At 48.9% G+C, this 26,953-nt stretch overlaps 1 protein-coding gene and 1 long non-coding RNA gene across 4 annotated transcripts in view; one reads left to right on the forward strand and one right to left on the reverse strand.

Moving 5' to 3' along the window:
* LOC135049790 (uncharacterized) overlaps positions 1 to 21,868 on the reverse strand; it is a 216,161-nt gene extending 194,293 nt beyond the window's left edge. The window contains exon 1 of the long non-coding RNA XR_010241472.1: positions 21,782 to 21,868. This is a non-coding gene — a long non-coding RNA (uncharacterized LOC135049790). The remainder of the gene's footprint in view (positions 1 to 21,781) is intronic.
* SIRT2 (sirtuin 2) overlaps positions 1 to 26,953 on the forward strand; it is a 156,053-nt gene that overhangs the window by 23,426 nt on the left and 105,674 nt on the right. For 2 of the 3 annotated variants that reach the window (XM_063955666.1, XM_063955663.1), the window contains one exon: positions 20,892 to 20,931. The exons of the other annotated variant lie outside the window; for it this stretch is intronic. In XM_063955666.1, the coding sequence (XP_063811736.1) occupies position 20,931 (1 nt within the window). In that variant the 5' untranslated portion in view covers positions 20,892 to 20,930. The remainder of the gene's footprint in view (positions 1 to 20,891; positions 20,932 to 26,953) is intronic. 3 annotated transcript variants of the gene reach the window in all.

Raw genomic sequence — 26,953 nt, forward strand, 5'->3', positions numbered from 1 at the left:
CAGTGGGCAGAACGCCATCTACTGGCAATATCGGCAATATTCATTCCAAGAGTCCTGAATTGAGAAGCGGACTTTCTCAGTCGTCAGGACGTGCATGCCGGCGAGTGGGGCCTCCATCCAGAAGTGTTTCAACTCCTCGTGGAAAGGTGGGGTCTTCCAGATGTGGATCTGATGGCGTCTCGACACAATCACAAGGTTCCGGTCTTCGGAACAAGGACAAGGGATCCTCAAGCAGCATTCGTGGATGCGCTGGCGGTGCTTTGGAGGTTTCGGCTGCCATACGTGTTCCCTCCGGTGTCGCTCCTGCCCAGGGTAATTCGGAAGTTCAAGCAAGAAAAAGGAAATCTGCTTCTCATAGCTCCGGCGTGGCCCAGACGGCACTGGTTCTCAGACCTGCAAGGCCTATCGTCAGAGCATCCACTTCTACTTCCACAACGCCCAGACCTCCTCGTTCAGGACCCTTGTGTCTACCAGGACCTAGCCCGGCTATCTTTGACGGCGTGGCTCTTGAAGCTTCCGTCTTGAGGGTTAAGGGTTTTTCTGAAGAGGTCATTAAAACTATGTTGCGGGCCCGGAAACCGGCTTCTGCTCGGATTTACCATAGGGTCTGGCATTCTTCATACTTTGTTTGGTGCGCATCTAACAATTATGACGCTTCCAAGTTTAGTACAGCCAAACTTTTGGCTTTTCTGCAGCAGGGCCTAGATTTAGGCCTGCGTCTGGCCTCCCTCAAGGTTCATATTTCTGCCTTGTCGGTGTAGTTTCAGAGAAAAATTGTGACTTTACCTGATGTTCATTCTTTCACTCAGGGTGTGTTGCGTATCCAACCTCCCTATGTCCTGCCTGTGGCTCCTTGGGACTTGGTGGTTTTGGAGGCGTTGCAGGAGCCTCCATTTGAACCTCTTGGTTCAGCTGACCTTAAGTGGCTTTCCCTTAAGGTGGTGTTCTTGCTGGCTATTGCCTCTGCCAGAAGAGTGTCGGATCTGGGTGCCTTGTGTTGTAGTTCCCCATATCTGATTTTTCACCGTGACCGGGCGGTTCTTAGGACTTGTCCCGGATATTTCCCTAAGGTGGTTTTTTCATTCCACCTTAATCAGGAGATTGTGGTTCCAGCTTTTGTTTCTCCTGATTTGTCTCCCAAAGAGCGGTCTTTGGATGTGGTACGGGCTCTCCGTATTTATGTGAAGAGAACTGCTTCTATTCGAAAATCTGATTCTCGTTTTGTTTGGATTTCACATACGTGGCTGGCCTGCTCACAAGCAGACCCTGGCCAGATGGATTAGAATGGTGATTGCACATGCTTATGTGAAGGCTGGTCTGTCAGCTCCTGCTCACATTACGGCCCATTCTACTCGGTCTGTTGGACCTTCTTGGGCAGCCCACCGTGGTGCGACCCTTGATCAATTGTGCAAGGCGGCTACGTGGTCCTCCGGGAACACGTTCATAAGGTTCTATGCCTTCGATACTGCCGTTTCCCAGGACACTTCCTTTGGACGCCGGGTTCTTGTGCCCGCTACAGTGCGTCCCCTCCCATAAGGAACTGCTTTAGGACATCCACATTGTCCAGACTTGTGGAGCCCAGTGTACCCCGCAGCAGAAAACGAGTTTTATGGTAAGAACTTACCCTTGTTCTGCGAGGTACACTGGGCTCCACAAGGCGCCCACCCTGACGCACTTAGCTTCTTTGGGTTGATATGGCATTAACCGCTGACACATCTCTTCTCGTGAGAGTGTGGTGTATGTGGCTACTAACCGTTGTCGTCTCTTTTCCTGCTACTGCATTGGGCTGGTTAACTAAAACTGAGCTCCTGTGCTGGGAGGCGTAGTGATATAGGAGGTGGCGCTGTGCATTCTGGGAACAGTCAAAGCTTTGAATCTGTTGTTGCCTCGGTGTCGATACATTCGTAAGTGTCGATACATTCGGCGATGCAGGTGCTGGTCCTCATGGTGTCAGCATTCGACATGGTGGAGTATGCTCAATTCCATTCTCGCCCCCTCCAGAAGCTGATTCTAGCCAAGTGGGACGGCCTGCCTCATCGGATCAGGTCTTAAATTATCTCATTGACTCCGGAGGTCTGTCTGTCGCTGCTCTGGTGGCTCCAGGACCAACAATTGTGCAGGGGCCATCCCTTCTGGATATCCAACTGGGTCCTGTTGACAACAGATGCCAGTCTAAGAGGTTGGGGCGCGGTGCTGGAGCAGCACTCCTTGCAGGGTCGGTGGACCAAGGAGGAATCTTTAACACTGACGGCAGCTAAAGATTATCAGTGGAGCTTTAGAACAGAAGCCCTAAATGGGTTGTTGATATGTAAAAACCGCTCATAAATTGTTTTTCTCTAACGTCCTAAGTGGATGCTGGGGACTCCGTAAGGACCATGGGGAATAGCGGCTCCGCAGGAGACTGGGCACATCTAAAGAAAGCTTTAGGACTAACTGGTGTGCACTGGCTCCTCCCCCTATGACCCTCCTCCAAGCCTCAGTTAGATTTCTGTGCCCGACGAGAAGGGTGCACACTAGGGGCTCTCCTGAGCTTCTTAGTGAAAGTTTTAGTTTAGGTTTGTTATTTTCAGTGAGACCTGCTGGCAACAGGCTCACTGCATCGAGGGACTAAGGGGAGAAGAAGCGAACTCACCTGCGTGCAGAGTGGATTGGGCTTCTTGGCTACTGGACATTAGCTCCAGAGGGACGATCACAGGCCCAGCCATGGATGGGTCCCAGAGCCGCGCCGCCGGCCCCCTTACAGAGCCAGAAGAGTGAAGAGGTCCGGAAAAAGCGGCGGCAGAAGACGTTCCTGTCTTCAATAAGGTAGCGCACAGCACTGCAGCTGTGCGCCATTGCTCTCAGCACACTTCATACTCCGGTCACTGAGGGTGCAGGGCGCTGGGGGGGGCGCCCTGAGACGCAATAAAACACGATTAAAATACCTTACATGGCAAAAAATACATCACATATAGCTCCTGGGCTATATGGATGCATTTAACCCCTGCCAGAATGTACAAAAAACCGGGAGATAAGGCCGCCGAAAAGGGGCGGAGCCTATCTCCTCAGCACACTGGCTCCATTTTCCCTCACAGCTCAGTTGGAGGGAAGCTCCCCTGGCTCTCCCCTGCAGTCACTACACTACAGAAAGGGTTAAAAAAGAGAGGGGGACACTAATTAGGCGCAGTATTAACAATACAGCAGCTATAAGGGGAAAAACACTTATATAAGGTTATCCCTGTGTATATATATAGCGCTCTGGTGTGTGCTGGCAAACTCTCCCTCTGTCTCCCCAAAGGGCTAGTGGGGTCCTGTCCTCTATCAGAGCATTCCCTGTGTGTGTGCTGTGTGTCGGTACGTTTGTGTCAACATGTATGAGGAGAAAAATGATGTGGAGACGGAGCAGAGTGTCTGTAACAGTGATGTCACCCCCTAGGGGGTCGACACCTGAGTGGATGTACTGTTGAAAATTACGTGACAGTGTCAGCTCTATATAAAAAAAACAGTGGTTGACATGAGACAGCCGGCTACTCAGCTTGTGCCTGTCCAGACGTCTCATAGGCCGTCAGGGGCTCTAAAGCGCCTGTTACCTCAGATGGCAGATACAGACGCTGACACGGATACTGACTCCTGTGTCGACGGTGAAGAGACAACCGTGATTTCCAGTAGGGCCACACGTTACATGATTGAGACAATGGAAAATGTTTTATACATTTCTGATAATACGAGTACCACCAAAAAGGGGTATTATGTTTGGTGAGGGAAAAACTACCTGTAGTTTTCCTGAATCTGAGAAATAAAATGAGGTGTGTGATGATGCGTGGGTTTCCCCCCGATAACAATTGATAATCTTAAAAAGTATTGGCTGTATACCCTTTCCCGCCAGAGGTTAGGGTGCGTTGGGAAACACCCCCTAGGGGGGATAAGGCGCTCACACGCTTGTAAGAACAAGGGCTCTACCCTCTCATGAGATGGCCGCCCTTAAGGATCCTGCTGATAGAAAGCAGGAGGGTATCCAAAAAATGTATTTACACACATACTGGTGTTATACTGCGACCAGCAATCGCCTCAGCCTGGAGGTGCAGTGCTGGGTTGGCATGGTCGGATTCCCTGACTGGAAATATTGATATCCTAGATAAGGATAGTATATTATTGCCTATAGAGCATTTAAAAGATGCATTTCTATATATGCATGATGCACAGCGGAATATTTGCCGACTGGCATCAAGTATAAGTGCGTTGTCCAATTCTACCAGTAAAATGGTCAGGTGATGCGGATTCCAAACGGCATTTGGAAGTATTGCCTTTGAAAGGGGACATTTGGGGTCGGTCTTTTAGACCTGGTGGCCACGGCAACAACTGGGAAATCCACGTTTGTACCCCAGGTCGCCTCTCAAAATAAGACGCCGTATTATCAGGCGCAGTCCTTTGTTGGCAAGCGGACAAAAAGTTTCCTCTTTTCTGCTCGTGACAGAGGGAGAGGAAAAAGGCTGCAGAGATTAGCCAGTTCCCAGGAACAGAAACCCTTTCCCGCCTCTGCCAAGCCCTCAGTATGACGCTAGGGCTTTACAAGCTCAGGCACGGTGGGGGCCCGTTCTCAATGAATTTCAGTGCGCAGTGGGCTCACTCGCAAGTAGACCCCTGGATCCTTCAGGTAATATCTCAGGGGTACATATTGGAATTCGAGACGTCTCCCCCTCGCCGTTTCCAAAAGTCGGCTTTACCGACGTCTCCCTCTGACAGGGAGGCAGTTTTGGAAGCCATTCACAAGCTGTATTCCCAGCAGGTGATAATCAAGGTACCCCTCCTGCAACAGGGAACGGGGTATTATTCCACACTATTGTGGTACCGAAGCCAGACGGATCGGTGAGACCGATTCTAAATCTAAAATCTTTGAACACTTACATACAGCGGTTCAAATTCAAGATTGAGTCACTCAGAGCTGTGATTGCGAACCTGGAAGAAGGGGACTACATGATGTCTCGGGACATCAAGGATGTTTACCTTCATGTCAAAATTTACCCTTCTCACCAAGGGTACCTCAGGTTATGGTACAGAACTGTCACTATCAGTTCAGACGCTGCCGTAGGGATGGTCCACGGCACCCCGGGCCTTTACCAAGGTAATGGCCGAAATGATATCCCTTCGAAGGAAGGGAATTTTAGTTATCCCTTACTTGGACGATTCCCTGATAAGGGTAAGATCCAGGAAACAGTTGGAGGTCGGTGTAGCACTATCTCAGGTAGTGTTGCGGCAGCACGATTGGATTCTCAATATTCCAAAATCGCAGCTGGTTCCGACGACTTGTCTTCTGTTTCCTAGGGATGATCCTGGACACAGTCCAGGAAAAAGGTGTTTCTCCCTGAAGAGAAAGCCAGGGAGTTATCCGAGCTAGTCAGGAACCTCCTAAAACCGAGCCAAGTCTCAGTGCATCAATGCACAAGGGTTCTGGGTAAAAATGGTGGCTTCCTACGAAGCAATCCCATTCGTTAGATTCCACGCACGAACTTTCCAGTGGAACCTACTGGACAAATGGTCCGGGTCGCATTTTCAGATGCATCAGCGGATAACCCTGTCACCAAGGACAAGGGTATCCATCCTGTGGTGGTTGCAGAGTGCTCATCTTCTAGAGGGCCGCAGATTCGGCATTCAGGACTGGGTCCTGGTGACCACGGATGCCAGCCTGCGAGGCTGGGGAGCAGTCACACAGGGAAGGAATATCCAGGGCTTAGGGTCAAGCCTGGATACATCACATAAATATCCTGAAGCTAAGGGCCATTTACAATGCTCTAAGCTAAGCAAGACCTCTGCTTCAAGGTAAGCCGGTGTTGATCCAGTCGGACAACATCATGGCAGTCACCCACGTAAACAGACAGGGTGGCACAAGAAGCAGGAGGGCAATGGCAGAAGCTGCAAGGATTCTTCGCTGGGCGGAAAATCATGTGATAGAACTGTCAACAGTATTCATTCCGGGAGTGGACAACGGGAAGCAGACTTCCTCAGCACGACCTCCACCCGGGAGAGTGGGGACTTCACCCAGAAGTCGTCCACATGATTAAAAAAACTCGACAGGTATTGCGCCAGGTCAAGAGACCCTCAGGCAATAGTTGTAGACGCTCTGGTAACACCGTGGGTGTACCAGTCAGTGTATGTGTTCCCTCCTCTGCCTCTCATACCCAAGGTACTGAGATTGATAAGATGGAGAGGAGAAAGCACTATATTCGTGGCTCCGGATTGGCCAAGAAGGACTTGGTAACCGGAACTTCAAGAGATGCTCACGGAGGATCCGTGGCCTCTACCTCTAAGAAGGGACCTGCTCCAGCAAGGACCCTGTCTGTTCCAAGACTTACCGCGGCTGCGTTTGACGGCATGGCGGTTGAACACCGGATCCTGAAGAAAAAAGGCATTCCGGATGAAGTCATCCCTATCCTGATCAAAAGCCAGGAAGGATGTAACCGCAAAAACATTATCACCACAATTGGCGAAAATATGTTGCGTAGTGCGAGGCCAGTAAGGCCCGACGGAGGAAATTCAGCTGGGTCGATTCCTACATTTCCTGCAAACAGGAGTGTCTATGGGCCTGAAATTGGGGTCCATTAAGGTTCAGATTTCGGCCCTGTCAATTTTCTTCCAAAAAAGAACTAGCTTCAGTCCCTGAAGTTTAGACGTTTGTAAAAGGGGTACTGCATATACAGCCTCCTTTTGTGCCTCCAGTGGCAAAATTGGGATCTCAATGTAGTTTGGGTTCCAAAAGTCACATTGGTTTGAACCACTTAAATCTGTGGAGTTAAAATATCTCACATGGAAAGTGGTCATGCTGTTGGCCCTGGCCTGGGCCAGGCGCGGGTCAGAATTGGCGGCTTTATCCTGTAAAAGCCCTTATCTGATTTTCCATTCGGACAGGGCGGAATTGAGGACTCGTCCTCAGTTTCTCCCTAAGGTGGTTCTAGCGTTTTCACCTGAACCAACCTATTGTGGTGCCTGCGGCTACTAGGGACTTGGAGGAATCCAAGTTGCTGGATGTTGTCAGGGCCCTGAAAATATGTTTCCAGGACGGCTGGAGTCAGGAAATCTGACTCGCTGTTTATCCTGTATGCACCCAACAAGCTGGGTGCTCCTGCTTCTAAGCAGACTATTGCTCGTTGGATTTGTAGTACAATTCAGCTTGCACATTCTGTGGCAGGCCTGCCACAGCTAAAATCTGTAAAAGCCCGTTCCACAAGGAAAGTGGGCTCATCTTGGGCGGCTGCCCGAGGGGTCTCGGCTTTACAACTTTGCCGAGCAGCTACTTGGTCAGGGGCAAACACGTTTGTAAAATTCTACAAATTTGATACCCTGGCTGAGGAGGACCTTGAGTTCTCTCATTCGGTGCTGCAGAGTCATCCGCACTCTCCCGCCCGTTTGGGAGCTTTGGTATAATCCCCATGGTCCTTACGGAGTCCCCAGCATCCACTTAGGACGTTAGAGAAAATAAGAATTTACTTACCGATAATTCTATTTCTCATAGTCCGTAGTGGATGCTGGGCGCCCATCCCAAGTGCGGATTGTCTGCAATACTTGTACATAGTTATTGTTAAACAAAAATCGGGTTATTATTGTTGGGAGCCATCTTTTCAGAGGCTCCTCTGTTATCATACTGTTAACTGGGTTCAGATCACATGTTATACGGTGTGATTGGTGTGGCTGGTATGAGTCTTACCCGGGATTCAAAATCCTTCCTTATTGTGTACGCTCGTCCGGGCACAGTATCCTAACTGAGGCTTGGAGGAGGGTCATAGGGGGAGGAGCCAGTGCACACCAGTTAGTCCTAAAGCTTTCTTTAGATGTGCCCAGTCTCCTGCGGAGCCGCTATTCCCCATGGTCCTTACGGAGTCCCCAGCATCCACTACGGACTATGAGAAATAGAATTATCGGTAAGTAAATTCTTATTTTTTTAATGAGTGAATTAGGTGAAGAACATGAATTTAACCCTATCCAAAATGATTTTGGTAAAAAAAAAAAAACACCCAAAAATCTTTTTTCCTTTTTTTTTTTGCATTATTTTTTTTGCAAACATCAAAACATTGATCGTGTACATCACGAACATCGGTAACATTGCGACTAGTTTTTAGAGCCCAGACAGCTGCCAGGTACACAGGGCAGGTCTGGGGGTGGCTTGGGGGCGATGATTACACTTACCAGCGGCTGCTGTTGTCTGTAGCCTCTGGGGGTGAGGGATCCTGCCGTGTTGACCGATCAGCAACAGTGGGGACTGGGTGCTGGAAGGCAGAAGACCGCAGCAGCGGAGGGAAGTTTCTCTTCTCTGCCGCTGCTAACACAGTTTATCTGACTGGTCGCATCCTATGCGACCAGGTCAGATAAAGCACTTGCAGGCATGGTCGCATCTGATGCGACCAGGCAAGTGGTTAAATGTGATCATTCCTGATATCTTGTATTTAGTTATTGCCCACATGTTTTGCCAGACTACATAACAATGAAGACTGCTTAAACTTACAGTATATGTCCTTACGTAGAGCCAGTTGCATTTGGAGTCGCAGTATGCGATTGCAAACTCATTTGCATCTTTTTGACCATTTCAGAGTCTGCCGCATATGCACATCGAGTTGTGACTCTCTTCCCTTGTCCTACCTGGCTAAGAGGAGGCTATTGAAACGGGAGGTGCTCGCAAACTATAAAATAACAGTACACAATGCAGTCGCATTATAGTAAATAGGAGGATAGTGCAGACAAATACCCAAGAAACGTGAATAGTAGCATATGCAAATAATAAGATTTTACTCACCGGTAAATCTATTTCTCGTAGTCCGTAGTGGATGCTGGGACTTCGTAAGGACCATGGGGAATAGCGGCTCCGCAGGAGACTGGGCACAACTAAAGAAAGCTTTAGGACTACCTGGTGTGCACTGGCTCCTCCCACTATGACCCTCCTCCAGACCTCAGTTAGAATACTGTGCCCGGAAGAGCTGACACAAATAGGAAGGATTTTGAATCCCGGGTAAGACTCATACCAGCCACACCAATCACACCGTATAACACGTGATACTATACCCAGTTAACAGTATGAAATATAACTGAGCCTCTCAACAGATGGCTCAACAATAACCCTTTAGTTAGGCAATAACTATATACAAGTATTGCAGACAATCCGCACTTGGGATGGGCGCCCAGCATCCACTACGGACTACGAGAAATAGATTTACCGGTGAGTAAAATCTTATTTTCTCTGACGTCCTAAGTGGATGCTGGGACTCCGTAAGGACCATGGGGATTATACCAAAGCTCCCAAACGGGCGGGAGACTGCGGATGACTCTGCAGCACCGAATGAGCAAACTCTAGGTCCTCCTCAGCCAGGGTATCAAACTTGTAGACTCTTGCAAAAGTGTTTGAACCCGACCAAGTAACAGCTCGGCAAATTTGTAAAGCCGAGACCCCTCGGGCAGCCGCCCAAGAAGAGCCCACTTTCCTCGTGGAATGGGCTTTTACAGATTTAGGGTGCGGCAGTCCAGCCGCAGAATGTGCAAGTTGAATCGTGCTACAGATCCAGCGAGCAATAGTCTGCTTAGAAGCAGGAGCACCCAGCTTGTCGGGTGCATACAGGATAAATAGCGAGTCAGTTTTCCTGACTCCAGCCGTCCTGGCACCACAATAGGTTGGTTCACATGAAAAACTGATACCACCTTAGGAAGGAATTGGGAACGAGTCCTCAATTCCGCCCTATCCATATAAAAAAATTAGATAAGGGCTTTTGCATGATAAAGCCGCTAATTCTGATACACGCCTGGCCGACGCCAAGGCCAACAGCATGACCACTTTCCACGTGAGGTATTTTAGCTCCACGGATTTAAGTGGCTCAACCCAATGCGACTTCAGGAAATCCAACACCACGTTGAGATCCCACGGTGCCACTGGAGGCACAAACGGGGGCTGACTATGCAGCACTCCCTTAACAAAAGTCTGAACTTCAGGCAGTGAAGTCAGTTCTATTTTTGAAGAAAATCGATAGAGCCGAAATCTGGACCTTAATGGAACCCAATTTTAGGCCCATAGTCACCCCTGACTGTAGGAAGTGCAGAAATTGACCTAGCTGAAATTCCTCCGTTGGGGCCTTCCTGGCCTCACAGCACGCAACATATTTCCGCCATATGCGGTGATAATGGTTTGCGTTCACTTCTTTCCTAGCTTTAATTAGCATAGGAATAACTTCCTCCGGAATGCCCTTTTCCTTCAGGATCCGGCGTTCAACCGCCATGCCGTCAAACGCAGCCGCGGAACGTCTTGGAACAGACAGGCCCCCTGCTGCAGCAGGTCCTGTCTGAGCGGCAGAGGCCATGGGTCCTCTGAGATCATTTTTTGGAGTTCTGGGTACCAAGCTTCTTGGCCAATCCGGAACAATGAGTATAGTTCTTACTCCTCTCCTTCTTATTATTCTCATTACCCTGGGTATGAGAGGCAGAGAAGGGAACACATACACCGACTGGTACCCCCACGGTGTTACCAGAGCGTCCACAGCTATCGCCTGAGGGTCCCTTGACCTGGCGCAATATCTTTTTAGCTTTTTGTTGAAGCGGGACGCCATCATGTCCACCTGTGGCCTTTCCCAACGGTGTACAATCATTTGGAAGACTTCTGGATGAAGTCCCCACTCTCCCGGGTGGAGGTCGTGTTTGCTGAGAAAGTCTGCATCCCAGTTATCCACTCTGGGAATGAACACTGCTGACAGTGCTAACACATGATTTTACGCCCATCGGAGAATCCTTGTGGCTTCTGCCATCGCCATCCTGCTTCTTGTGCCGCCCTGTCGGTTTACATGAGCGACCGCCGTGATGTTGTCTGACTGGATCAGCACCGGCCGGTGTTGAAGCAGGGTCTAGCCTGACCTAGGGCATTGTAAATGGCCCTTAGTTCCAGAATATTTTTGTGTAGGGAAGTCTCCTGACTTGTCTATAGTCTTTGGAAGTTTCTTCCCTGTGTGACTGCCCCCACAGCCTCGAAAGCTGGCATCCGTGGTCACCAGGACCCAGTCCTGTATGCCGAATCTGCGGCCCTCTAGAAGATGAGCACTCTGCAGCCACCACAACAGCGACACCCTGGCCCTTGGAGACAGGGTTGTCAGCCGATGCATCTGAAGATGCGACCCGGACCACTTGTCCAACAGATACCACTGGAAGATCCTTGCATGGAACCTGCCGAATGGAATTTCTTCGTAAGAAGCTACCATCTTTCCCAGGACTCGCGTGCATTGATGCACCGACACCTGTATTTGTTTTAGGAGGTCTCTGACTAGAGATGACAACTCCTTGGCCTTCTCCTCCGGGAGAAACACTTTTTCCTGTTCTGTGTCCAGAACCATACCCAGGAACAGTAGACGCGTCGTAGGAACCAGCTGCGACTTTGGAATAATCAGAATCCAGCCGTGCTGTTGTAGCACTTCACGAGATAGTGCTACCCCGACCAACAACTGCTCCCTGGACCTCGCCTTTATAAGGAGATCGTCCAAGTACGGGATAATTATAACTCCCTTTTTTCGAAGGAGTATCATCATTTCGGCCATTACCTTGGTAAATACCCTCGGTGCCGGGGACAGACCAACGGTAACGTCTGGAATTGGTAATGACAGTCCTGTACCACAATTTTGAGGTACTCCTTGTGAGGAGGGTAAATGGGGACATGCAGGTAAGCATCCTTGATGTCCAGTGATACCATGTAATCCCCTTCGTCCAGGCTTGCAATAACCGCCCTGAGCGATTCAATTTTGAACTTGAACCTTCGTATATAAGTGTTCAAGGATTTCAAATTTAGAATGGGTCTCACCGAACCGAAGGAGGGGTACCTTGATTTCACCTGCTGGAAGTACAGCTTGTGAATTGCCGCCAGTACTACCTCCCTTTCTCCGAGGGCAGCAGGCAAGGCTGATGTGAGGTAACGGCGAGGGGGAGTCGCCTCGAACTCCAGCTTGTATCCCTGTGATACTACTTGCAGAACCTAGGGATCCACCTGTGGGCAAGCCCACTGGTCCCTGAAGTTCCCGAGACACGCCCCCACCGCACCTGTCTCCACCTGTGGAGCCCCAGCGTCATGCAGTGGACTCAGAGGAAGCGGGGGGAAGATTTTTGATCCTGGGAACTGGCTGTCTGGTGCAGCTTTTTCCTTCTTCCCTTGTCTCTGTGCAGAAAGGAAGCGCCTTAGACCCGCTTGCTTTTCTGAAGCCGAAAGGACTGTACCTGAAGGTAAACATTTTTTTCTTCCCAGCTGTTGCTGTGGATACGAGGTCCCAGAGACCATCCCCAAACAATTCCTCACCCTTATAAGGCAGAATCTCCATGTGCCTTTTAAAGTCAGCATCACCTGTCCACTGCCGGGTCTCTAATACCCTCCTGGCAGAATGGACATTGCATTAATTCTGGATGCCAGCCGGCAAATATCCCTCTGTGCATCCCTCATATATAAGACTACGTCTTTAAAATGCTCTATGTTAGCAAAATATTATCCCTGTCTAGGGTATTTTATCTGACAGGGTATCAGACCACGCTGCAGCAGCACTATCCATGCTGAGGCAATTGCAGGTCTCAGTATAGTACCTGAGTGTGTATATACAGACTTCAGGATAGCCTCCTGCTTTTTATCAGCAGGCTCCTTCAAAGTGGCCGTATCCTAAGACGGCAGTGCCACCTTTTTTGACAAACGTGTGAGCGCCTTATCCACCCTAGGGGATATCTCCCAACGTGACCTATCCTCTGGCGGGAAAGGGTACGCCAGCAGTAACTTTTTAGAAATTACCAGGTTCTTATCGGGGGAACCCACGCTTCTTTACACACTTCATTCACTCATCTGATGGGGGAACAAAACACTGGCTGCTTTTTCTCCCCAAACATAAAACCCCTTTTATGTGGTACTTGGGTTAATGTCAGAAATGTGTAACACATTTTTCATTGCCGAGATCATGCAACGGATGTTCCTAGTGGATTGTGTATATGTCTCAACCTCGTCGACACTGGAGTCAGACTCCGTGTCGACATCTGTGTCTGCCATCTGAGGTAACGGGTGTTTTTTGAGCCCCTGATGGCCTTTGAGACGCCTGGGCAGGCGCGGGCTGAGAAGCCGGCTGTCCCACAGCTGTTACGTCATCCAGCCTTTTATGTAAGGAGTTGACATTGTCGGTTAATACCTTCCACCTATCCATCCACTCTGGTGTCGGCCCCACAGGGGGCGACATCCCATTTATCGGCCTCTGCTCCGCCTCCACGTAACCTTCCTCATCCAACATGTCGACACAGCCGTACCGACACACCGCACACACACAGGGAATGCTCTGACTGAGGACAGGACCCCACAAAGTCCTTTGGGGAGACAGAGAGAGAGTATGCCAGCACACACCAGAGCGCTATATAATGCAGGGATTAACACTATAACTGAGTGATTTTTCCCCCAATAGCTGCTTGTATACACATATTGCGCCTAAATTTGGTGCCCCCCCTCTCTTTTTAACCCTTTGAGCCTGAAAACTACAGGGGAGAGCCTGGGGAGCTGTCTTCCAGCTGCACTGTGAAGAAAAAATGGTGCCAGTGTGCTGAGGGAGATAGCCCCGCCCCTTTTTCTGCAGACTTTTCTCCCGCTTTTTTCATGGATTCTGGCAGGGGTAATTTATCACATATATAGCCCTGGGACTATATATTGTGATGATTTGCCAGCCAAGGTGTTTATATTGCCCTCAGGGCGCCCCCCCCCCAGCGCCCTGCACCCATCAGTGACCAGAGTGTGAGGTGTGCATGAGGAGCAATGGCGCACAGCTGCAGTGCTGTGCGCTACCTTGTTGAAGACAGAAGTCTTCTGCCGCCTATTTTCCGGAACACTTCTTGCTTCTGGCTCTGTAAGGGGGCCGGCGGCGCGGCTCCGGGACCGAACATCGAGGTCGGGTCCTGTGGTTGATCCCTCTGGAGCTAATGGTGTCCAGTAGCCTAAGAAGCCCAAGCTACTACCAGTTAGGTAGGTTCGCTTCTTCTCCCCTTAGTCCCTCGCTGCAGTGAGTCTGTTGCCAGCAGATCTCACTGTAAAATAAAAACCTAAAATATACTTTCTTTCTAGGAGCTCAGGAGAGCCCCTAGTGTGCATCCAGCTCAGCCGGGCACAAGATTCTAACAGAGGTCTGGAGGAGGGTCATAGTGGGAGGAGCCAGTGCACACCAGGTAGTCCTAAAGCTTTCTTTAGTTGTGCCCAGTCTCCTGCGGAGCCGCTATTCCCCATGGTCCTTACGGAGTCCCAGCATCCACTTAGGACGTCAGAGAAAGGATTTTCTCTTACGTCCTAGAGGATGCTGGGGACTCCGTAAGGACCATGGGGAATAGACGGGCTCCGCAGGAGACATGGGCACTATAAAGAAACTTTAGAATGGGTGTGCACTGGCTCCTCCCTCTATGCCCCTCCTCCAGACCTCCGTTAGATCCTGTGCCCAGAGGAGACTGGGTGCTTTCAGGGGAGCTCTCCTGAGTTTCTCTGTAATAAAGAATTTTGTTAGGTATTTTATTTTCAGGGAGTCCTGCTGGCAACAGGCTCCATGCGCCGTGGGACTGAGGAGAGAGAAGCAGACCTACTTCAGTGTTAGGCTCTGCTTCTTAGCCTACTAGACACCATTAGCTCCAGAGGGATCGGAACGCAGGTCTCACCCTTGCCGTTCGTCCCAGAGCCGCGCCGCCGTCCTCCTTGCAAGGCCGGAAGATTGAAGCCGGGTGAGTATACGAAGAAAGAAGACTTCACAGGCGGCAGAAGACTTCAGATCTTCACTGAGGTAACGCGCAGTGGTAACGCTGCGCGCCATTGCTCCTGCACACACACACAGGCACAGATGGGTGCAGGGCGCAGGGGGGGCGCCCTGGGCAGCAATAATCCTCTTGGCTGGCATTACCGGTATATTCAAGCTATGGCAGTATGATATACAACCCCCGCCAGGTTATTTTGTATTTTGAGCGGGACCGAAGTCCACCGCTGAGGGGGCGGAGCTTGATCCCAATACTAACCAGCGCCATTTTCTCCACAGCACGCTGCTGAGAAGCTGGCTCCCCGGACTCTCCCCTGCTGAACACGGTGACAGAGGGCTTTGAAGGAGGGGGGGCACATAATTTGAGCGCAGTCAATATATATGTAAAACAGAAAAGCGCTGTATATTGCTGGGACTTGTGTTTCCAGGGTCATTGGCGCTGGGTGTGTGCTGGCATACTCTCTCTCTGTCTCTCCAAAGGGCCTGGTTGGGGGAACTATTTCCAGATTAGAGATTTCCCTGAGTGTGTGGGGTGTCGGTACGCGTGTGTCGGCATGTCTGAAGCGGAAGGCTCTTCTAGGGAGTAGGTGGAGCAAATGTGTGTTGTCTCCGTCTGCAACGCCGACACCTGATTGGTTGGATATGTGGAATGTCTTAAATGCAAATGTGAATTTATTGCACAAAAGGTTGGACAAAGCGGAGTACAGGGGAAATACAGGGAGTCAATCCCTGCCTTTCACTGTGTCACAGGGCCCTTCTGGGTCTCAAAAGCGCCCACTATCCCAAGTAGCAGACACTGTTACCGACACGGATTCTGACTCCAGTGTCGACTATGATGATGCGAGGTTGCAGCTGAAATTGTCAAAAAGTATTCATTATATAATTATTGCTATAAAAGATGTGTTGCATATCACAGATGACCCCTCGGTCCCGGACACGAGGGTGCGCATGTATAAAGAAAAGAAACCTAAGGTTACTTTCCCCCCTTCACATGAGCTAAATGAGTTGTTTGAAAGGGCTTGTGAAACTCCAGACAAGAAACTGCAGATTCCCAAAAGGATTCTTATGGCGTATCCTTTCCCGGCTAAGGACAGGATACGGTGGGAATCCTCTCCCAGAGTGGACAAAGCGTTGACGCGCTTATCCAAGAAGGTGGCGCTGCCATCTCAAGATACCGCAACCCTCAAGGATCCTGCTGATCGCAGGCAAGAGACTACGTTGAAGTCAATTTACACACATACTGGTACATTACTCAGACCGGCGATAGCGTCGGCTTGGGTTTGTAGCGCTGTGGCAGCGTGGACAGATACCGTGTCTGCTGAAATTGATACACTGGATAAGGATACCGTTTTATTGACCTTGGGTCATATTAAGGATGCTGTCCTATATATGAGAGATGCTCAGAGAGACGTTGGCCTACTGGGTTCCAGAGCTAACGCCATGGCGATTTCTGCTAGGCGAGCCCTGTGGACCCGACAATGGACGGGTGATGCCGACTCAAAGAAGCATATGGAGGTTTTGCCTTACAAGGGTGAGGAATTATTTGGGGAAGGTCTCACGGACCTGGTTTCCACAGCTACTGCAGGTAAATCCACTTTTTTACCTTAGGTTTCCTCACAGCAAAAAAAAACGCCACATTATCAGATGCAGTCCTTTCGGTCGCATAAACCCAAGAGTACGGGGATCTTCCTTTCTCGCCAGATGGAAAAAGCTCCCAACTACAGCTAGTTCCCAGGAACAGTAGTCCTCCCCGGCTTCTACAAAATCCACCGCATGACCCTGGGGCTCCCCTCAGGGAGTCCGCCCCAGTGGGGGCACGTCTTCGACATTTCAGCCACGTCTGGATTCAATCACAGGTGGATCCCTGGGCAATAGACATTGTTTCCCAGGGTTACAAGCTGGAATTCGAAGAGGTGCCTCCTCGCCGGTTTTTCAAATCGGCCCTACCAGCTTCTTCCCCGGAGAGGGAAGTAGTTTTAAATGCAATTCAAAAGCTGTGTCTTCAACAAGTGGTGGTCCAGGTGCCCCTGCTTCAACAGGGGACGGGGTACTACTCAACCCTGTTTGTGGTACCGAAACCGGATGGTTCGGTCAGACCCATTCTGAATTTAAAATCCTTAAACCTATACTTGAAAAGGTTCAAATTCAAGATGGAATCGCTCAGAGCAGTCATCGCCAGCCTGGAGGGGGGGGATTATATGGTGTACCTAATCTCCTAATAAAAGCGAGATTGAGAGAACAGTTGCTGAACAGCGTGTCGCTCTCCCTGAGGGTGTTGCAACAACACGGCTGGATTCTCAATCTACCAAAGTCACAGTTGGTTCCAACGACTCATTTCCCTTTCTTAGGCATGATTCTGGATACTGAACAAAAAAGGGTTTTTCTCCCGTTGGAAAAGGCCCAGGAACTCCAGAATGTGGTCAGGGACCTGTTAAAGCCAAAAAGGGTGTCGGTCCATCAATGCACTCGAGTTCTGGGAAAGATGGTGGCGTCTTACGAGGCCATTCCATTCGGCAGGTTCCATGCGAGGACCTTTCAGTGGGACCTTCTGGACAAGTGGTCCGGGTCACATCTACATATACATCAGATGATCAGCCTGTCCCCCAGGGCCAGGGTATCTCTCTTGTGGTGGCTGCAGAGTGCTCACCTTCTTGAGGGTCGCAGGTTCGGCATTCAGGACTGGGTTCTGGTGACCACGGACGCGAGGCTGGGGAGCAGTAACGCAGGGAAGAAACTTCCAGGGTCTGTGGTCAAGCCATCAGGCTTGTCTACACATCAACGTACTGGAATTAAGGGGCCATATACAACGGCCTACGTCAAGCGGAGAATTTTCTTTGCGACCTACCGGTTCTGATTCAGTCAGACAACGTCACGGCTGTGGCGCATGTAAACCGCCAAGGCGGAACAAGGAGCAGGGTGCAATGGCAGAAGCCACCAGAATTCTTCGCTGGGCGGAAAATCATGTAAGTGCTCTGACAGCAGTTTTCATTCCGGGAGTGTACAACTGGGAAGCAGACTTCCTCAGCAGACACGATCTCCATCCGGGAGAGTGGGGACTTCATCAAGAAGTCTTTACAGAGATTGCAAGTCAGTGGGGACTGCCTCAAATAGACATGATGGCGTCACGCCTCAACAAAAAGCTCCCGAGGTATTGTGCCAGGTCAAGGGACCCTCAGGCGGTAGCGGTGGACGCACTGGTGACTCCGTGGGTGTTCCAGTCGGTCTATGTGTTCCCTCCTCTTCCTCTCATCTCAAAAATATTGAGAATCATAAGACGAAAAGGAGTACAGGCAATTCTCATTGTTCCAAGACTTACCGCGGCTGCGTTTGACGGCATGGCGGTTGAACGCCGGATCCTAGCTGAAAAGGGCATTCCGGATGAGGTCATTCCTACTCTGATAAGGACTAGGAAGGAGGTGACAGCGAAACATTATCACCGTATCTGGAGGAAGTATGTGTCTTGGTGTGAGACCAAGAATGCTCCTTCGGAGGAATTACATCTGGGCCGTTTTCTCCATTTCCTACAGACTGGAGTGAATTTGGGACTAAAATTAGGTTCCATTAAGGTACAGATTTCGTCCCTGTCTATTTTCTTTCAGAAGGAATTGGCTTCTCTACCAGAAGTCCAGACTTTTGTGAAGGGAGTGCTGCATATGCAGCCTCCTTTTGTGCCTCCAGTGGCACCATGGGACCTTAACGTGGTGTTACAGTTCCATAAGTCTCATTGGTTTGAGCCTCTTCACACCGTGGAATTAAAATATCTCACTTGGAAAGTGGTTATGTTGTTGGCCTTGGCGTCTGCAAGGCGAGTCTCTGAGTAAAGCCCCTATCTGATTTTCCATGTGGACAGAGCTGAGTTGCGAACTCGTCCTCAATTTTTGCCTAAGGTGGTTTCTTCTTTTCATATGAACCAACCTATTGTGGTGCCTGTGGCTACGGGAGATTTGGAGGATTCCAAATCCCTTGATGTAGTCAGGGCCTTAAAAATGTACGTAGCCAGAACGGCTCGAATTAGGGAAACAGAAACTCTGTTTGTCCTGTATACAGCCAACAAGGTTGGCGCTCCTGCTTCTAAGCAGACTATTGCTCGCTGGATCTGCAACACGATTCAGCAGGCTCATTCTACGGCTGGCTTGCCGTTACCTAATTCGGTGAAGGCCCATTCCACTAGGAAGGTGGGCTCTTCTTGGGCGGCTGCCCGAGGCGTCTCGGCTTTACAGCTTTGCCGAGCAGTTACCTGGTCGGGTTCAAACACTTTTGCAAAGTTCTATAAGTTTGATACCCTGGCTGAGGAGGACCTTGCGTTTGCTCAGTCGGTGCTGCAGAGTCGTCCGCACCCTCCCGCCCGGTCTGGAGCTTTGGTATAATCCCCATGGTCCTTACGGAGTCCCCAGCATCCTCTAGGACATAAGAGAAAATAAGATTTTAAACCTACCGGTAAATCTTTTTCTCCTAGTCCGTAGAGGATGCTGGGCGCCCGTCCTAGTGCGGACAACATTCTGCAAGACTTGTATATAGTTATTTGCTTGCTTAAGGATTATGTTACAGTTTTGTTCAGTCTTTGACTGATTCTGGTCTGTTTCATACTGTTGACTGGTTCGTATATTCCAGGTTATACGGTGTGGATGGTGTGGGCTGTTATGAATCTTGCCCTTGGATTAACAAAATCCTTTCCTCGTACTGTGCGTCTCCTCTGGTCACAGTTTCTCTAACTGAGGTCTGGAGGAGGGGCATAGAGGGAGGAGCCAGTGCACACCCATTCTAAAGTTTCTTTATAGTGCCCATGTCTCCTGCGGAGCCCGTCTATTCCCCATGGTCCTTAGGGAGTCCCCAGCATCCTCTACGGACTAGGAGAAAAAGATTTACCGGTAGGTTTAAAATCTTATTTTTATTCCAAATTACTGTACATCACTTTTGATCATATGTGCTGACATCCCCAGATGAGTAAGATGCATTATGTATTTGTGTGAAACAATTCTGTATTTCAGTTGTACTTCTGCTGCTGCATTTATTTTACAGGTTTGTCATAAGTGGGCGTGTTTTCACTGTTTGTGACCAGTTGCACGCAGTCCTCAATATCAGCTTTACAGTGAGGTCTGCGTTTGCAATTTTTTTTTGTCTCCCATTTTAGTCATACTTTGCAAATGCATGCCCACACCACGCTGTTACTGCATGCCCAATTCCTGTAATTCCATTCCGGTCCTGGTCACAGCCCCCTAGTCACACACAGGCCCTCATTCAGTACTGGCTGCTGCTGTATATAATGAAAATCGTGTGCGCGACTCTTCATGTTACTATTGCATTCTGGAAGGATGCTATCACAATGTTAGTGAAAGGCAACGGGTGTTCGGGGACAGCGACAGTGTTGGAGGGGGGAGCAGGAAACGCAGGCGTGTAATGGGCATTTTTTGGGCGATCTGATGACCTCACCTGCATTTCCTGTGATCGGAAACATGGCGGGCGGTGCACCATACAGGGGGCTTCCACTAACAACTGACTATTTCTGCAATGCGATTGCATCACTGGGAGGCACTTGACATACTGGGCAGCCCCCATCATCAATTGTAAGCAGTAGATAGCAAAACTGCTACTGGAGCTGAATTAGGCCCCCACAGTCTCTTGTGTTTGAGACTGAAAATGACACAATGAAAAAAGAAATCAATAGCATTTCAGACGGACTCTGAATAAGACCCATCGTGCTAACACAACAACATTCATTGATGCTGAATGCAGAAGAAACGTGGACAGTTTAGGTTATACTGTAAAGGCTGAATAACTTATATGAGCAAGTGACAATTGGGCTTGATTTAATTCTGAGAGAGTTGAATAGCTCTGGGCATTAGTTCCCGGGGCTATTCAATACTGCACAATGGTAATTAGAAGAATGCCTGTTCTCCCGGACTAAACAGGGTGTTAAGTACCCGGCGTGACACCGATTTCTGCCTATACCATTGTGGAAACAGCATCGCACTTTTGACGAGTTTCTGCTCGCACCCCTCCGGGGGTGTGAAAAGAAATCCCTTCATAGGGTGTTACAGCGCACTATATTGGATAACCCTGGGAGCTAATTACCGGCGCTATTCAACGCTCTCAGAATTGAATCAAGCCCAATATTATTTATGTTAAGAAGCAAATGTCATTATTCTATTTGTTTTCTAGGATTCAGATTCCAGTGAAGAGAGCGGCAGTACATCAGAAAGTAAGATGCATATCCATTATGCAATCAGTCATGAAGTAGAAATAAAATGGTTTTTTTTCATATGGAATTGTCATTGATCCGTAGAATGTTTCATGGGAGATAGCCAGCCTTTTTCAGTGGTGTCAGACAAGGGTTACAGAATGCTGGATTTTGTTGCTGAGCACAGAGTTGATGTTCTCAATGGGAACCACAATTCTTTGTCATATGCTTTATCTCTTAAATGGTAATGTCATCTAAATTGCCTTTTGACTATGGAACCACCATTATGGGTGAAACGCTCTACTGGAATAACTGATAATGGAAATAGGACTTCTACTTGATATTTCCTATTGAAACATCAGGAATACACTGTCGCTGCAATATGACCATGCAACTGTGGATAAATAGGTTCTGGCTAATTCCGTGGTTTTCAGTCATTCATGATAATTTTTCTGGATACATGTTCTAATATATATATATATATATATATATATATATATATATATATATATATATATATATATATATATATATATATGTGTGTGTGTGTGTGTATATATATATATATATATATATATATATATATATGTGTGTGTATGTGTATATATATATATATATATATATATATATATATATATATATATGTGTGTGTGTATGTATATATATATATATATATGTGTGTGTGTGTGTATATATATATATATATATATATATATATATATATATAAAGAAAAAAGATCGGCGGCACTCCAGGACTTCAAAGTAGTAATAAAGATGTGTATTAAAACATCACAAAATACAAACTGTGACCGACGTTTCGGGGCCCGAAGCCCCTTTTTCAAGGTGTATGTGATGGGTGCAGTGAGCTTACCTTATATACCGTGAGAAGACCCGCCAAGTGTGATGAGGACGGACGCCTCCGGCCACTCTGTCTCCGCTGCGCTCCCTGGACTTCCGGGGTCCGCTACGGATGACGTCACACGTCCGTGCGTCGGGTTGCCATAGTAGCAGCCGCCGCGTCAGGTCGCGCTGGCCGGGGCTGTCAGATAGAAAAACAAACAAGTGAGATATAACAAAATACTAAGATACGGAGCATCCATGCTATGAATAGATGATCAAGCTTGACCTAATGAACACAATATAGTAGACTAACTATAGTGCAAGAGCATGGAAAAGGAATCACACTAAAAGGAGTGTATTGCAAGAATGTTTTGATGGGACTGTAAACATGATGATTGCACACTACCGATGTTATGTCTAATAGACAGCTGTCACAAACATGACTGCTGTGTTTAAAAAAAAATTTGAGAAACTCGGTGTGAAAATATACGGATCATGGTTACAATCCACAACACATAATTGCTGGTGCCCCTATACCGAAGCACCGCTGTGTGTGGAAAGATTACGTTACATAGAGAACTCCTACAACTGCAATAATTATTTGAAAGTCAACTTTCTGGTCAAAGTTTGGACCATTTTCAAACTTTGACTCTTGACTCGCTGATATAGCAAAGTAACAAATATTGGGCCCGATTCAGACCTGATCGCTGTTGTGCAAATTCGCAAAGTGGTAGATTATCAGTCGACTGCACATGCATACGGATCGTAGTGCACACGCGCAAGACCAAACTGCAAAAAAATTGAGCAACTTTTTTGATTGCTGTGCGTGCGCAGGTTGATTGACAGGAAGCCGGTGTTTGGGGGTGGTAACTGGCCGTTTCTGGGAGTGTCAGGAAAAACGCAGCCATGGCCAGGCGTTTTCAGGGAAGGTGTGTGACGTCTGCTTCCGCCCCGATCAGCGTGATTCTATCACACTGTAGGAGTAGGTTCTGGGCTATGCACAGACTGGGAAAATCATTCGATGGTGAGTGAGTTGCGAACAGATTTGCAGCTTGCACGGGGCGGTTTTTCACTCTGGGCAGCAACTATCTGATTGCAAATTCGCAGAGGAGCGTTCAGGTCTGAATTACCCCCATTATCCAGTAAAGTGAAAATTATTGTGTAAACCCGCAAGTATGGTCTATAGCACCCCATTATTACTATGGTCATGTCACAGTATATGCCAATATTAACATGAGTAAACTGAATGAGAACTTTCACTATTTTCCATATAAGAGCAGTAATATTCACTGCGATCATGCATTAGATGTTCTATAATAAATTGACAGCGGTAACGTCCACCATAAAGAGGTTAAATACAAACATGACCTCAAAGCACTGGCAAATATGCAATGAAACATAATGGGTGGAATTCAATTGTTTTAAAAGTCAGTTGGGTGTCTGTTTTCTCTGACGTCCTAGTGGATGCTGGGAACTCCGTAAGGACCATGGGGAATAGCGGCTCCGCAGGAGACTGGGCACAAAAGTAAAAGCTTTAGGACTACCTGGTGTGCACTGGCTCCTCCCCCTATGACCCTCCTCCAAGCCTCAGTTAGATTTTTGTGCCCGACCGAGAAGGGTGCACACTAGGGGCTCTCCTGAGCTTCTTAGTGAAAGTTTAGTTTTAGGTTTTTTTATTTTCAGTGAGACCTGCTGGCAACAGGCTCACTGCATCGAGGGACTAAGGGGAGAAGAAGCGAACTCACCTGCGTGCAGAGTGGATTGGGCTTCTTAGGCTACTGGACACCATTAGCTCCAGAGGGACCGAACACAGGCCCAGCCTCGGAGCTCGGTCCCAGAGCCGCGCCGCCGGCCCCCTTACAGAGCCAGAAGCAAGAAGAGGTCCGGAAAAATCGGCGGCAGAAGACATCAGTCTTCAACAAGGTAGCGCACAGCACTGCAGCTGTGCGCCATTGTTACTCAGGCACACTTCACACTGAGGGTGCAGGGCGCTAGGGGGGGGCGCCCTGAGCAGCAATGTAAACACCTTGGCTGGCATAAATACACCACATATAACCCCCAGGGCTATATGGATGTATTTTAACCCCTGCCAGAACTCACCAAAAAAGCGGGAGAAAAGGCAGCCGAGAAGGGGGCGGAGCCTATCTCCTCAGCACACGGGCGCCATTTTCCATCACAGCTCCGCTGGAAGGACGTCTCCCTGACTCTCCCCTGCAGTCCTGCACTACAGAAAAGGGTAAAAAAGAGAGGGGGGCACTAATTTGGCGCAGTTTTGATACTAACAGCAGCTATAAAGGAAAAGCACATTTTATAGTAGTATTCCTGTCTATATATAGCGCTCTGGTGTGTGCTGGCATACTCTCCCTCTGTCTCCCCAAAGGGCTAGTGGGGTCCTGTCCTCTATCAGAGCATTCCCTGTGTGTGTGCGGTGTGTCGGTACGATTGTGTCGACATGTTTGAGGAGGAAAATGAGATGGAGGCGGAGCAATTGCCTATTATACGGTTGTCACCCCCTAGGGAGTCGACACCTGAGTGGATGAGCTTATGGAAGGAATTGCGTGACAGTGTCAGCTCTTTACGACAGACAGTTGACGACATGAGACAGCCGGCTACTCAGCTTGTGCCTGTCCAGGGGTCTCAAATGCCATCAGGGGCTTTAAAACGCCCGTTACCTCAAATGGCAGACACAGACACGGATACTGACTCCAGTGTCGATGATGAGGAGACAAACGTGACTTCCACTAGGGCCACACGTTACATGATTGAAGCAATGAAAAATGTATTGCATATCTCTGATAATACAAGTACCACTAAAAAGGGTATTATGTTTGGTGAGAAAAAACTGCCTGTAGTTTTTCCTGTATCCGAGGAATTAAATGAAGTGTGTGATGAGGCGTGGGTTTCCCCCGATAAAAAACTGATAATTCCTAAAAGGTTATTAGCATCGTACCCTTTCCCGCCAGAGGATAGGGCACGTTGGGAAACACCCCCTAGGGTGGATAAAGCGCTTACACGTTTGTCTAAACAGGTAGCACTACCCTCTCCTGATACGGCCGCCCTTAAGGAACCTGCCGATAGAAAGCTGGAGAATATCCTAAAAGGTATATACGCTCACACGGGTGTTATACTGCGACCAGCAATCGCCTCAGCCTGGATGTGCAGTGCGGGCCTGGCGTGGTCGGATTCCCTGACTGAAAATATTGATACCCTAGATAGGGACAGTATATTACTGACTATAGAGCATTTGAAGGATGCATTTCTATATATGCGTGATGCACAGAGGGATATTTGCCGACTGGCATCAAGAGTTAGCGCGCTGTCCATTTCTGCAAGAAGAGGTTTATGGACGCGGCAGTGGTCAGGTGATGCGGATTCTAAAAGGCACATGGAAGTATTGCCTTATAAGGGGGAGGAGTTATTTGGGGTAGGTCTATCAGACCTGGTAGCCACGGCAACTGCTGGAAAATCCACATTTTTACCCCAGGTAGCTTCTCAACCTAAGAAGACACCGTATTATCAGGCGCAGTCCTTTCCGCCCCATAAGGGCAAGCAGGCAAAAGGCGCCTCATTTCTGCCCCGTGGCAGAGGGAGAGGAAAAAGGCTGCAACAAACAGCCAGTTCCCAGGAACAAAAGCCCTCTCCCGCCTCCGCAAAGTCCTCAGCATGACGCTGGGGCTTTACAAGCGGACTCAGGCACGGTGGGGGCCCGTCTCAAGAAGTTCAGTGCGCAGTGGGCCCACTCGCAAGTGGACCCCTGGATCCTTCAGGTGGTATCTCAGGGGTACAAATTGGAATTCGAGACGTCTCCCCCTCGCCGTTTTCTAAAGTCTGCTTTACCGACGTCTCCCTCAGACAGGGAGGCAGTATTTGAAGCCATTCACAAGCTGTATTCCCAGCAGGTGATAATCAAGGTACCCCTCCTACAACAGGGAAAGGGGTACTATTCCACACTATTTGTGGTACCGAAGCCGGACGGCTCGGTGAGACCAATTTTAAACCTAAAATCCTTGAACACTTACATACAAAGGTTCAAATTCAAGATGGAGTCACTCAGAGCAGTGATTGCAAACCTGGAAGAAGGGGACTATATGGTGTCTCTGGACATCAAAGATGCTTACCTACATGTCCCAATTTACCCTTCTCACCAAGGGTACCTCAGGTTTGTGGTACAGAACTGTCACTGTCAGTTTCAAACGCTGCCGTTTGGATTGTCCACGGCACCCCGGGTCTTTACAAAGGTAATGGCCGAAATGATGATACTCCTTCGAAAGAAGGGAGTTTTAGTTATCCCTTACTTGGACGATCTCCTGATAAGGGCAAGATCCAGGGAACAGTTGGAAGTCGGAGTAGCACTATCTCAGATAGTGCTGCGCCAGCACGGTTGGATTCTCAATATTCCAAAATCGCAGCTGATCCCGACGACACGACTTCTATTTCTAGGGATGATCCTGGACACAGTCCAGAAAAAGGTGTTTCTCCCGGAGGAGAAAGCCAGGGAGTTATCCGAACTAGTCAGAAATCTCCTAAAACCAGGCCAAGTCTCAGTGCATCAATGCACAAGGGTCCTGGGAAAGATGGTGGCTTCTTACGAAGCAATCCCATTCGGCAGATTCCACGCAAGAACCTTCCAGTGGGATCTGCTAGACAAATGGTCCGGGTCGCATCTTCAGATGCATCAGCGGATAATCTTGTCACCAAGGACAAGGGTGTCTCTCCTGTGGTGGTTGCAGAGTGCTCATCTTCTAGAGGGCCGCAGATTCGGCATTCAGGACTGGGTCCTGGTGACCACGGATGCCAGCCTGAGAGGCTGGGGAGCAGTCACACAGGGAAGAAATTTCCAGGGCTTGTGGTCAAGCCTGGAGACATCACTTCACATAAATATCCTGGAGCTAAGGGCCATCTACAACGATCTAAGCCTAGCAAGACCTCTGCTTCAAGGTCAGCCGGTGCTGATCCAGTCAGACAACATCACGGCAGTCGCCCACGTAAACAGACAGGGCGGCACAAGAAGCAGGAGGGCAATGACAGAAGTTGCAAGGATTCTTCGCTGGGCGGAAAATCATGTGATAGCACTGTCAGCAGTGTTCATTCCGGGAGTGGACAACTGGGAAGCAGACTTCCTCAGCAGACACGACCTCCACCCGGGGGAGTGGGGACTTCACCCAGAAGTCTTTCACATGATTGTGAACCGTTGGGAAAAACC

The sequence above is a fragment of the Pseudophryne corroboree genome, chromosome 2 (assembly GCF_028390025.1).
Source record: "Pseudophryne corroboree isolate aPseCor3 chromosome 2, aPseCor3.hap2, whole genome shotgun sequence".
Taxonomy (NCBI): domain Eukaryota; kingdom Metazoa; phylum Chordata; class Amphibia; order Anura; family Myobatrachidae; genus Pseudophryne; species Pseudophryne corroboree.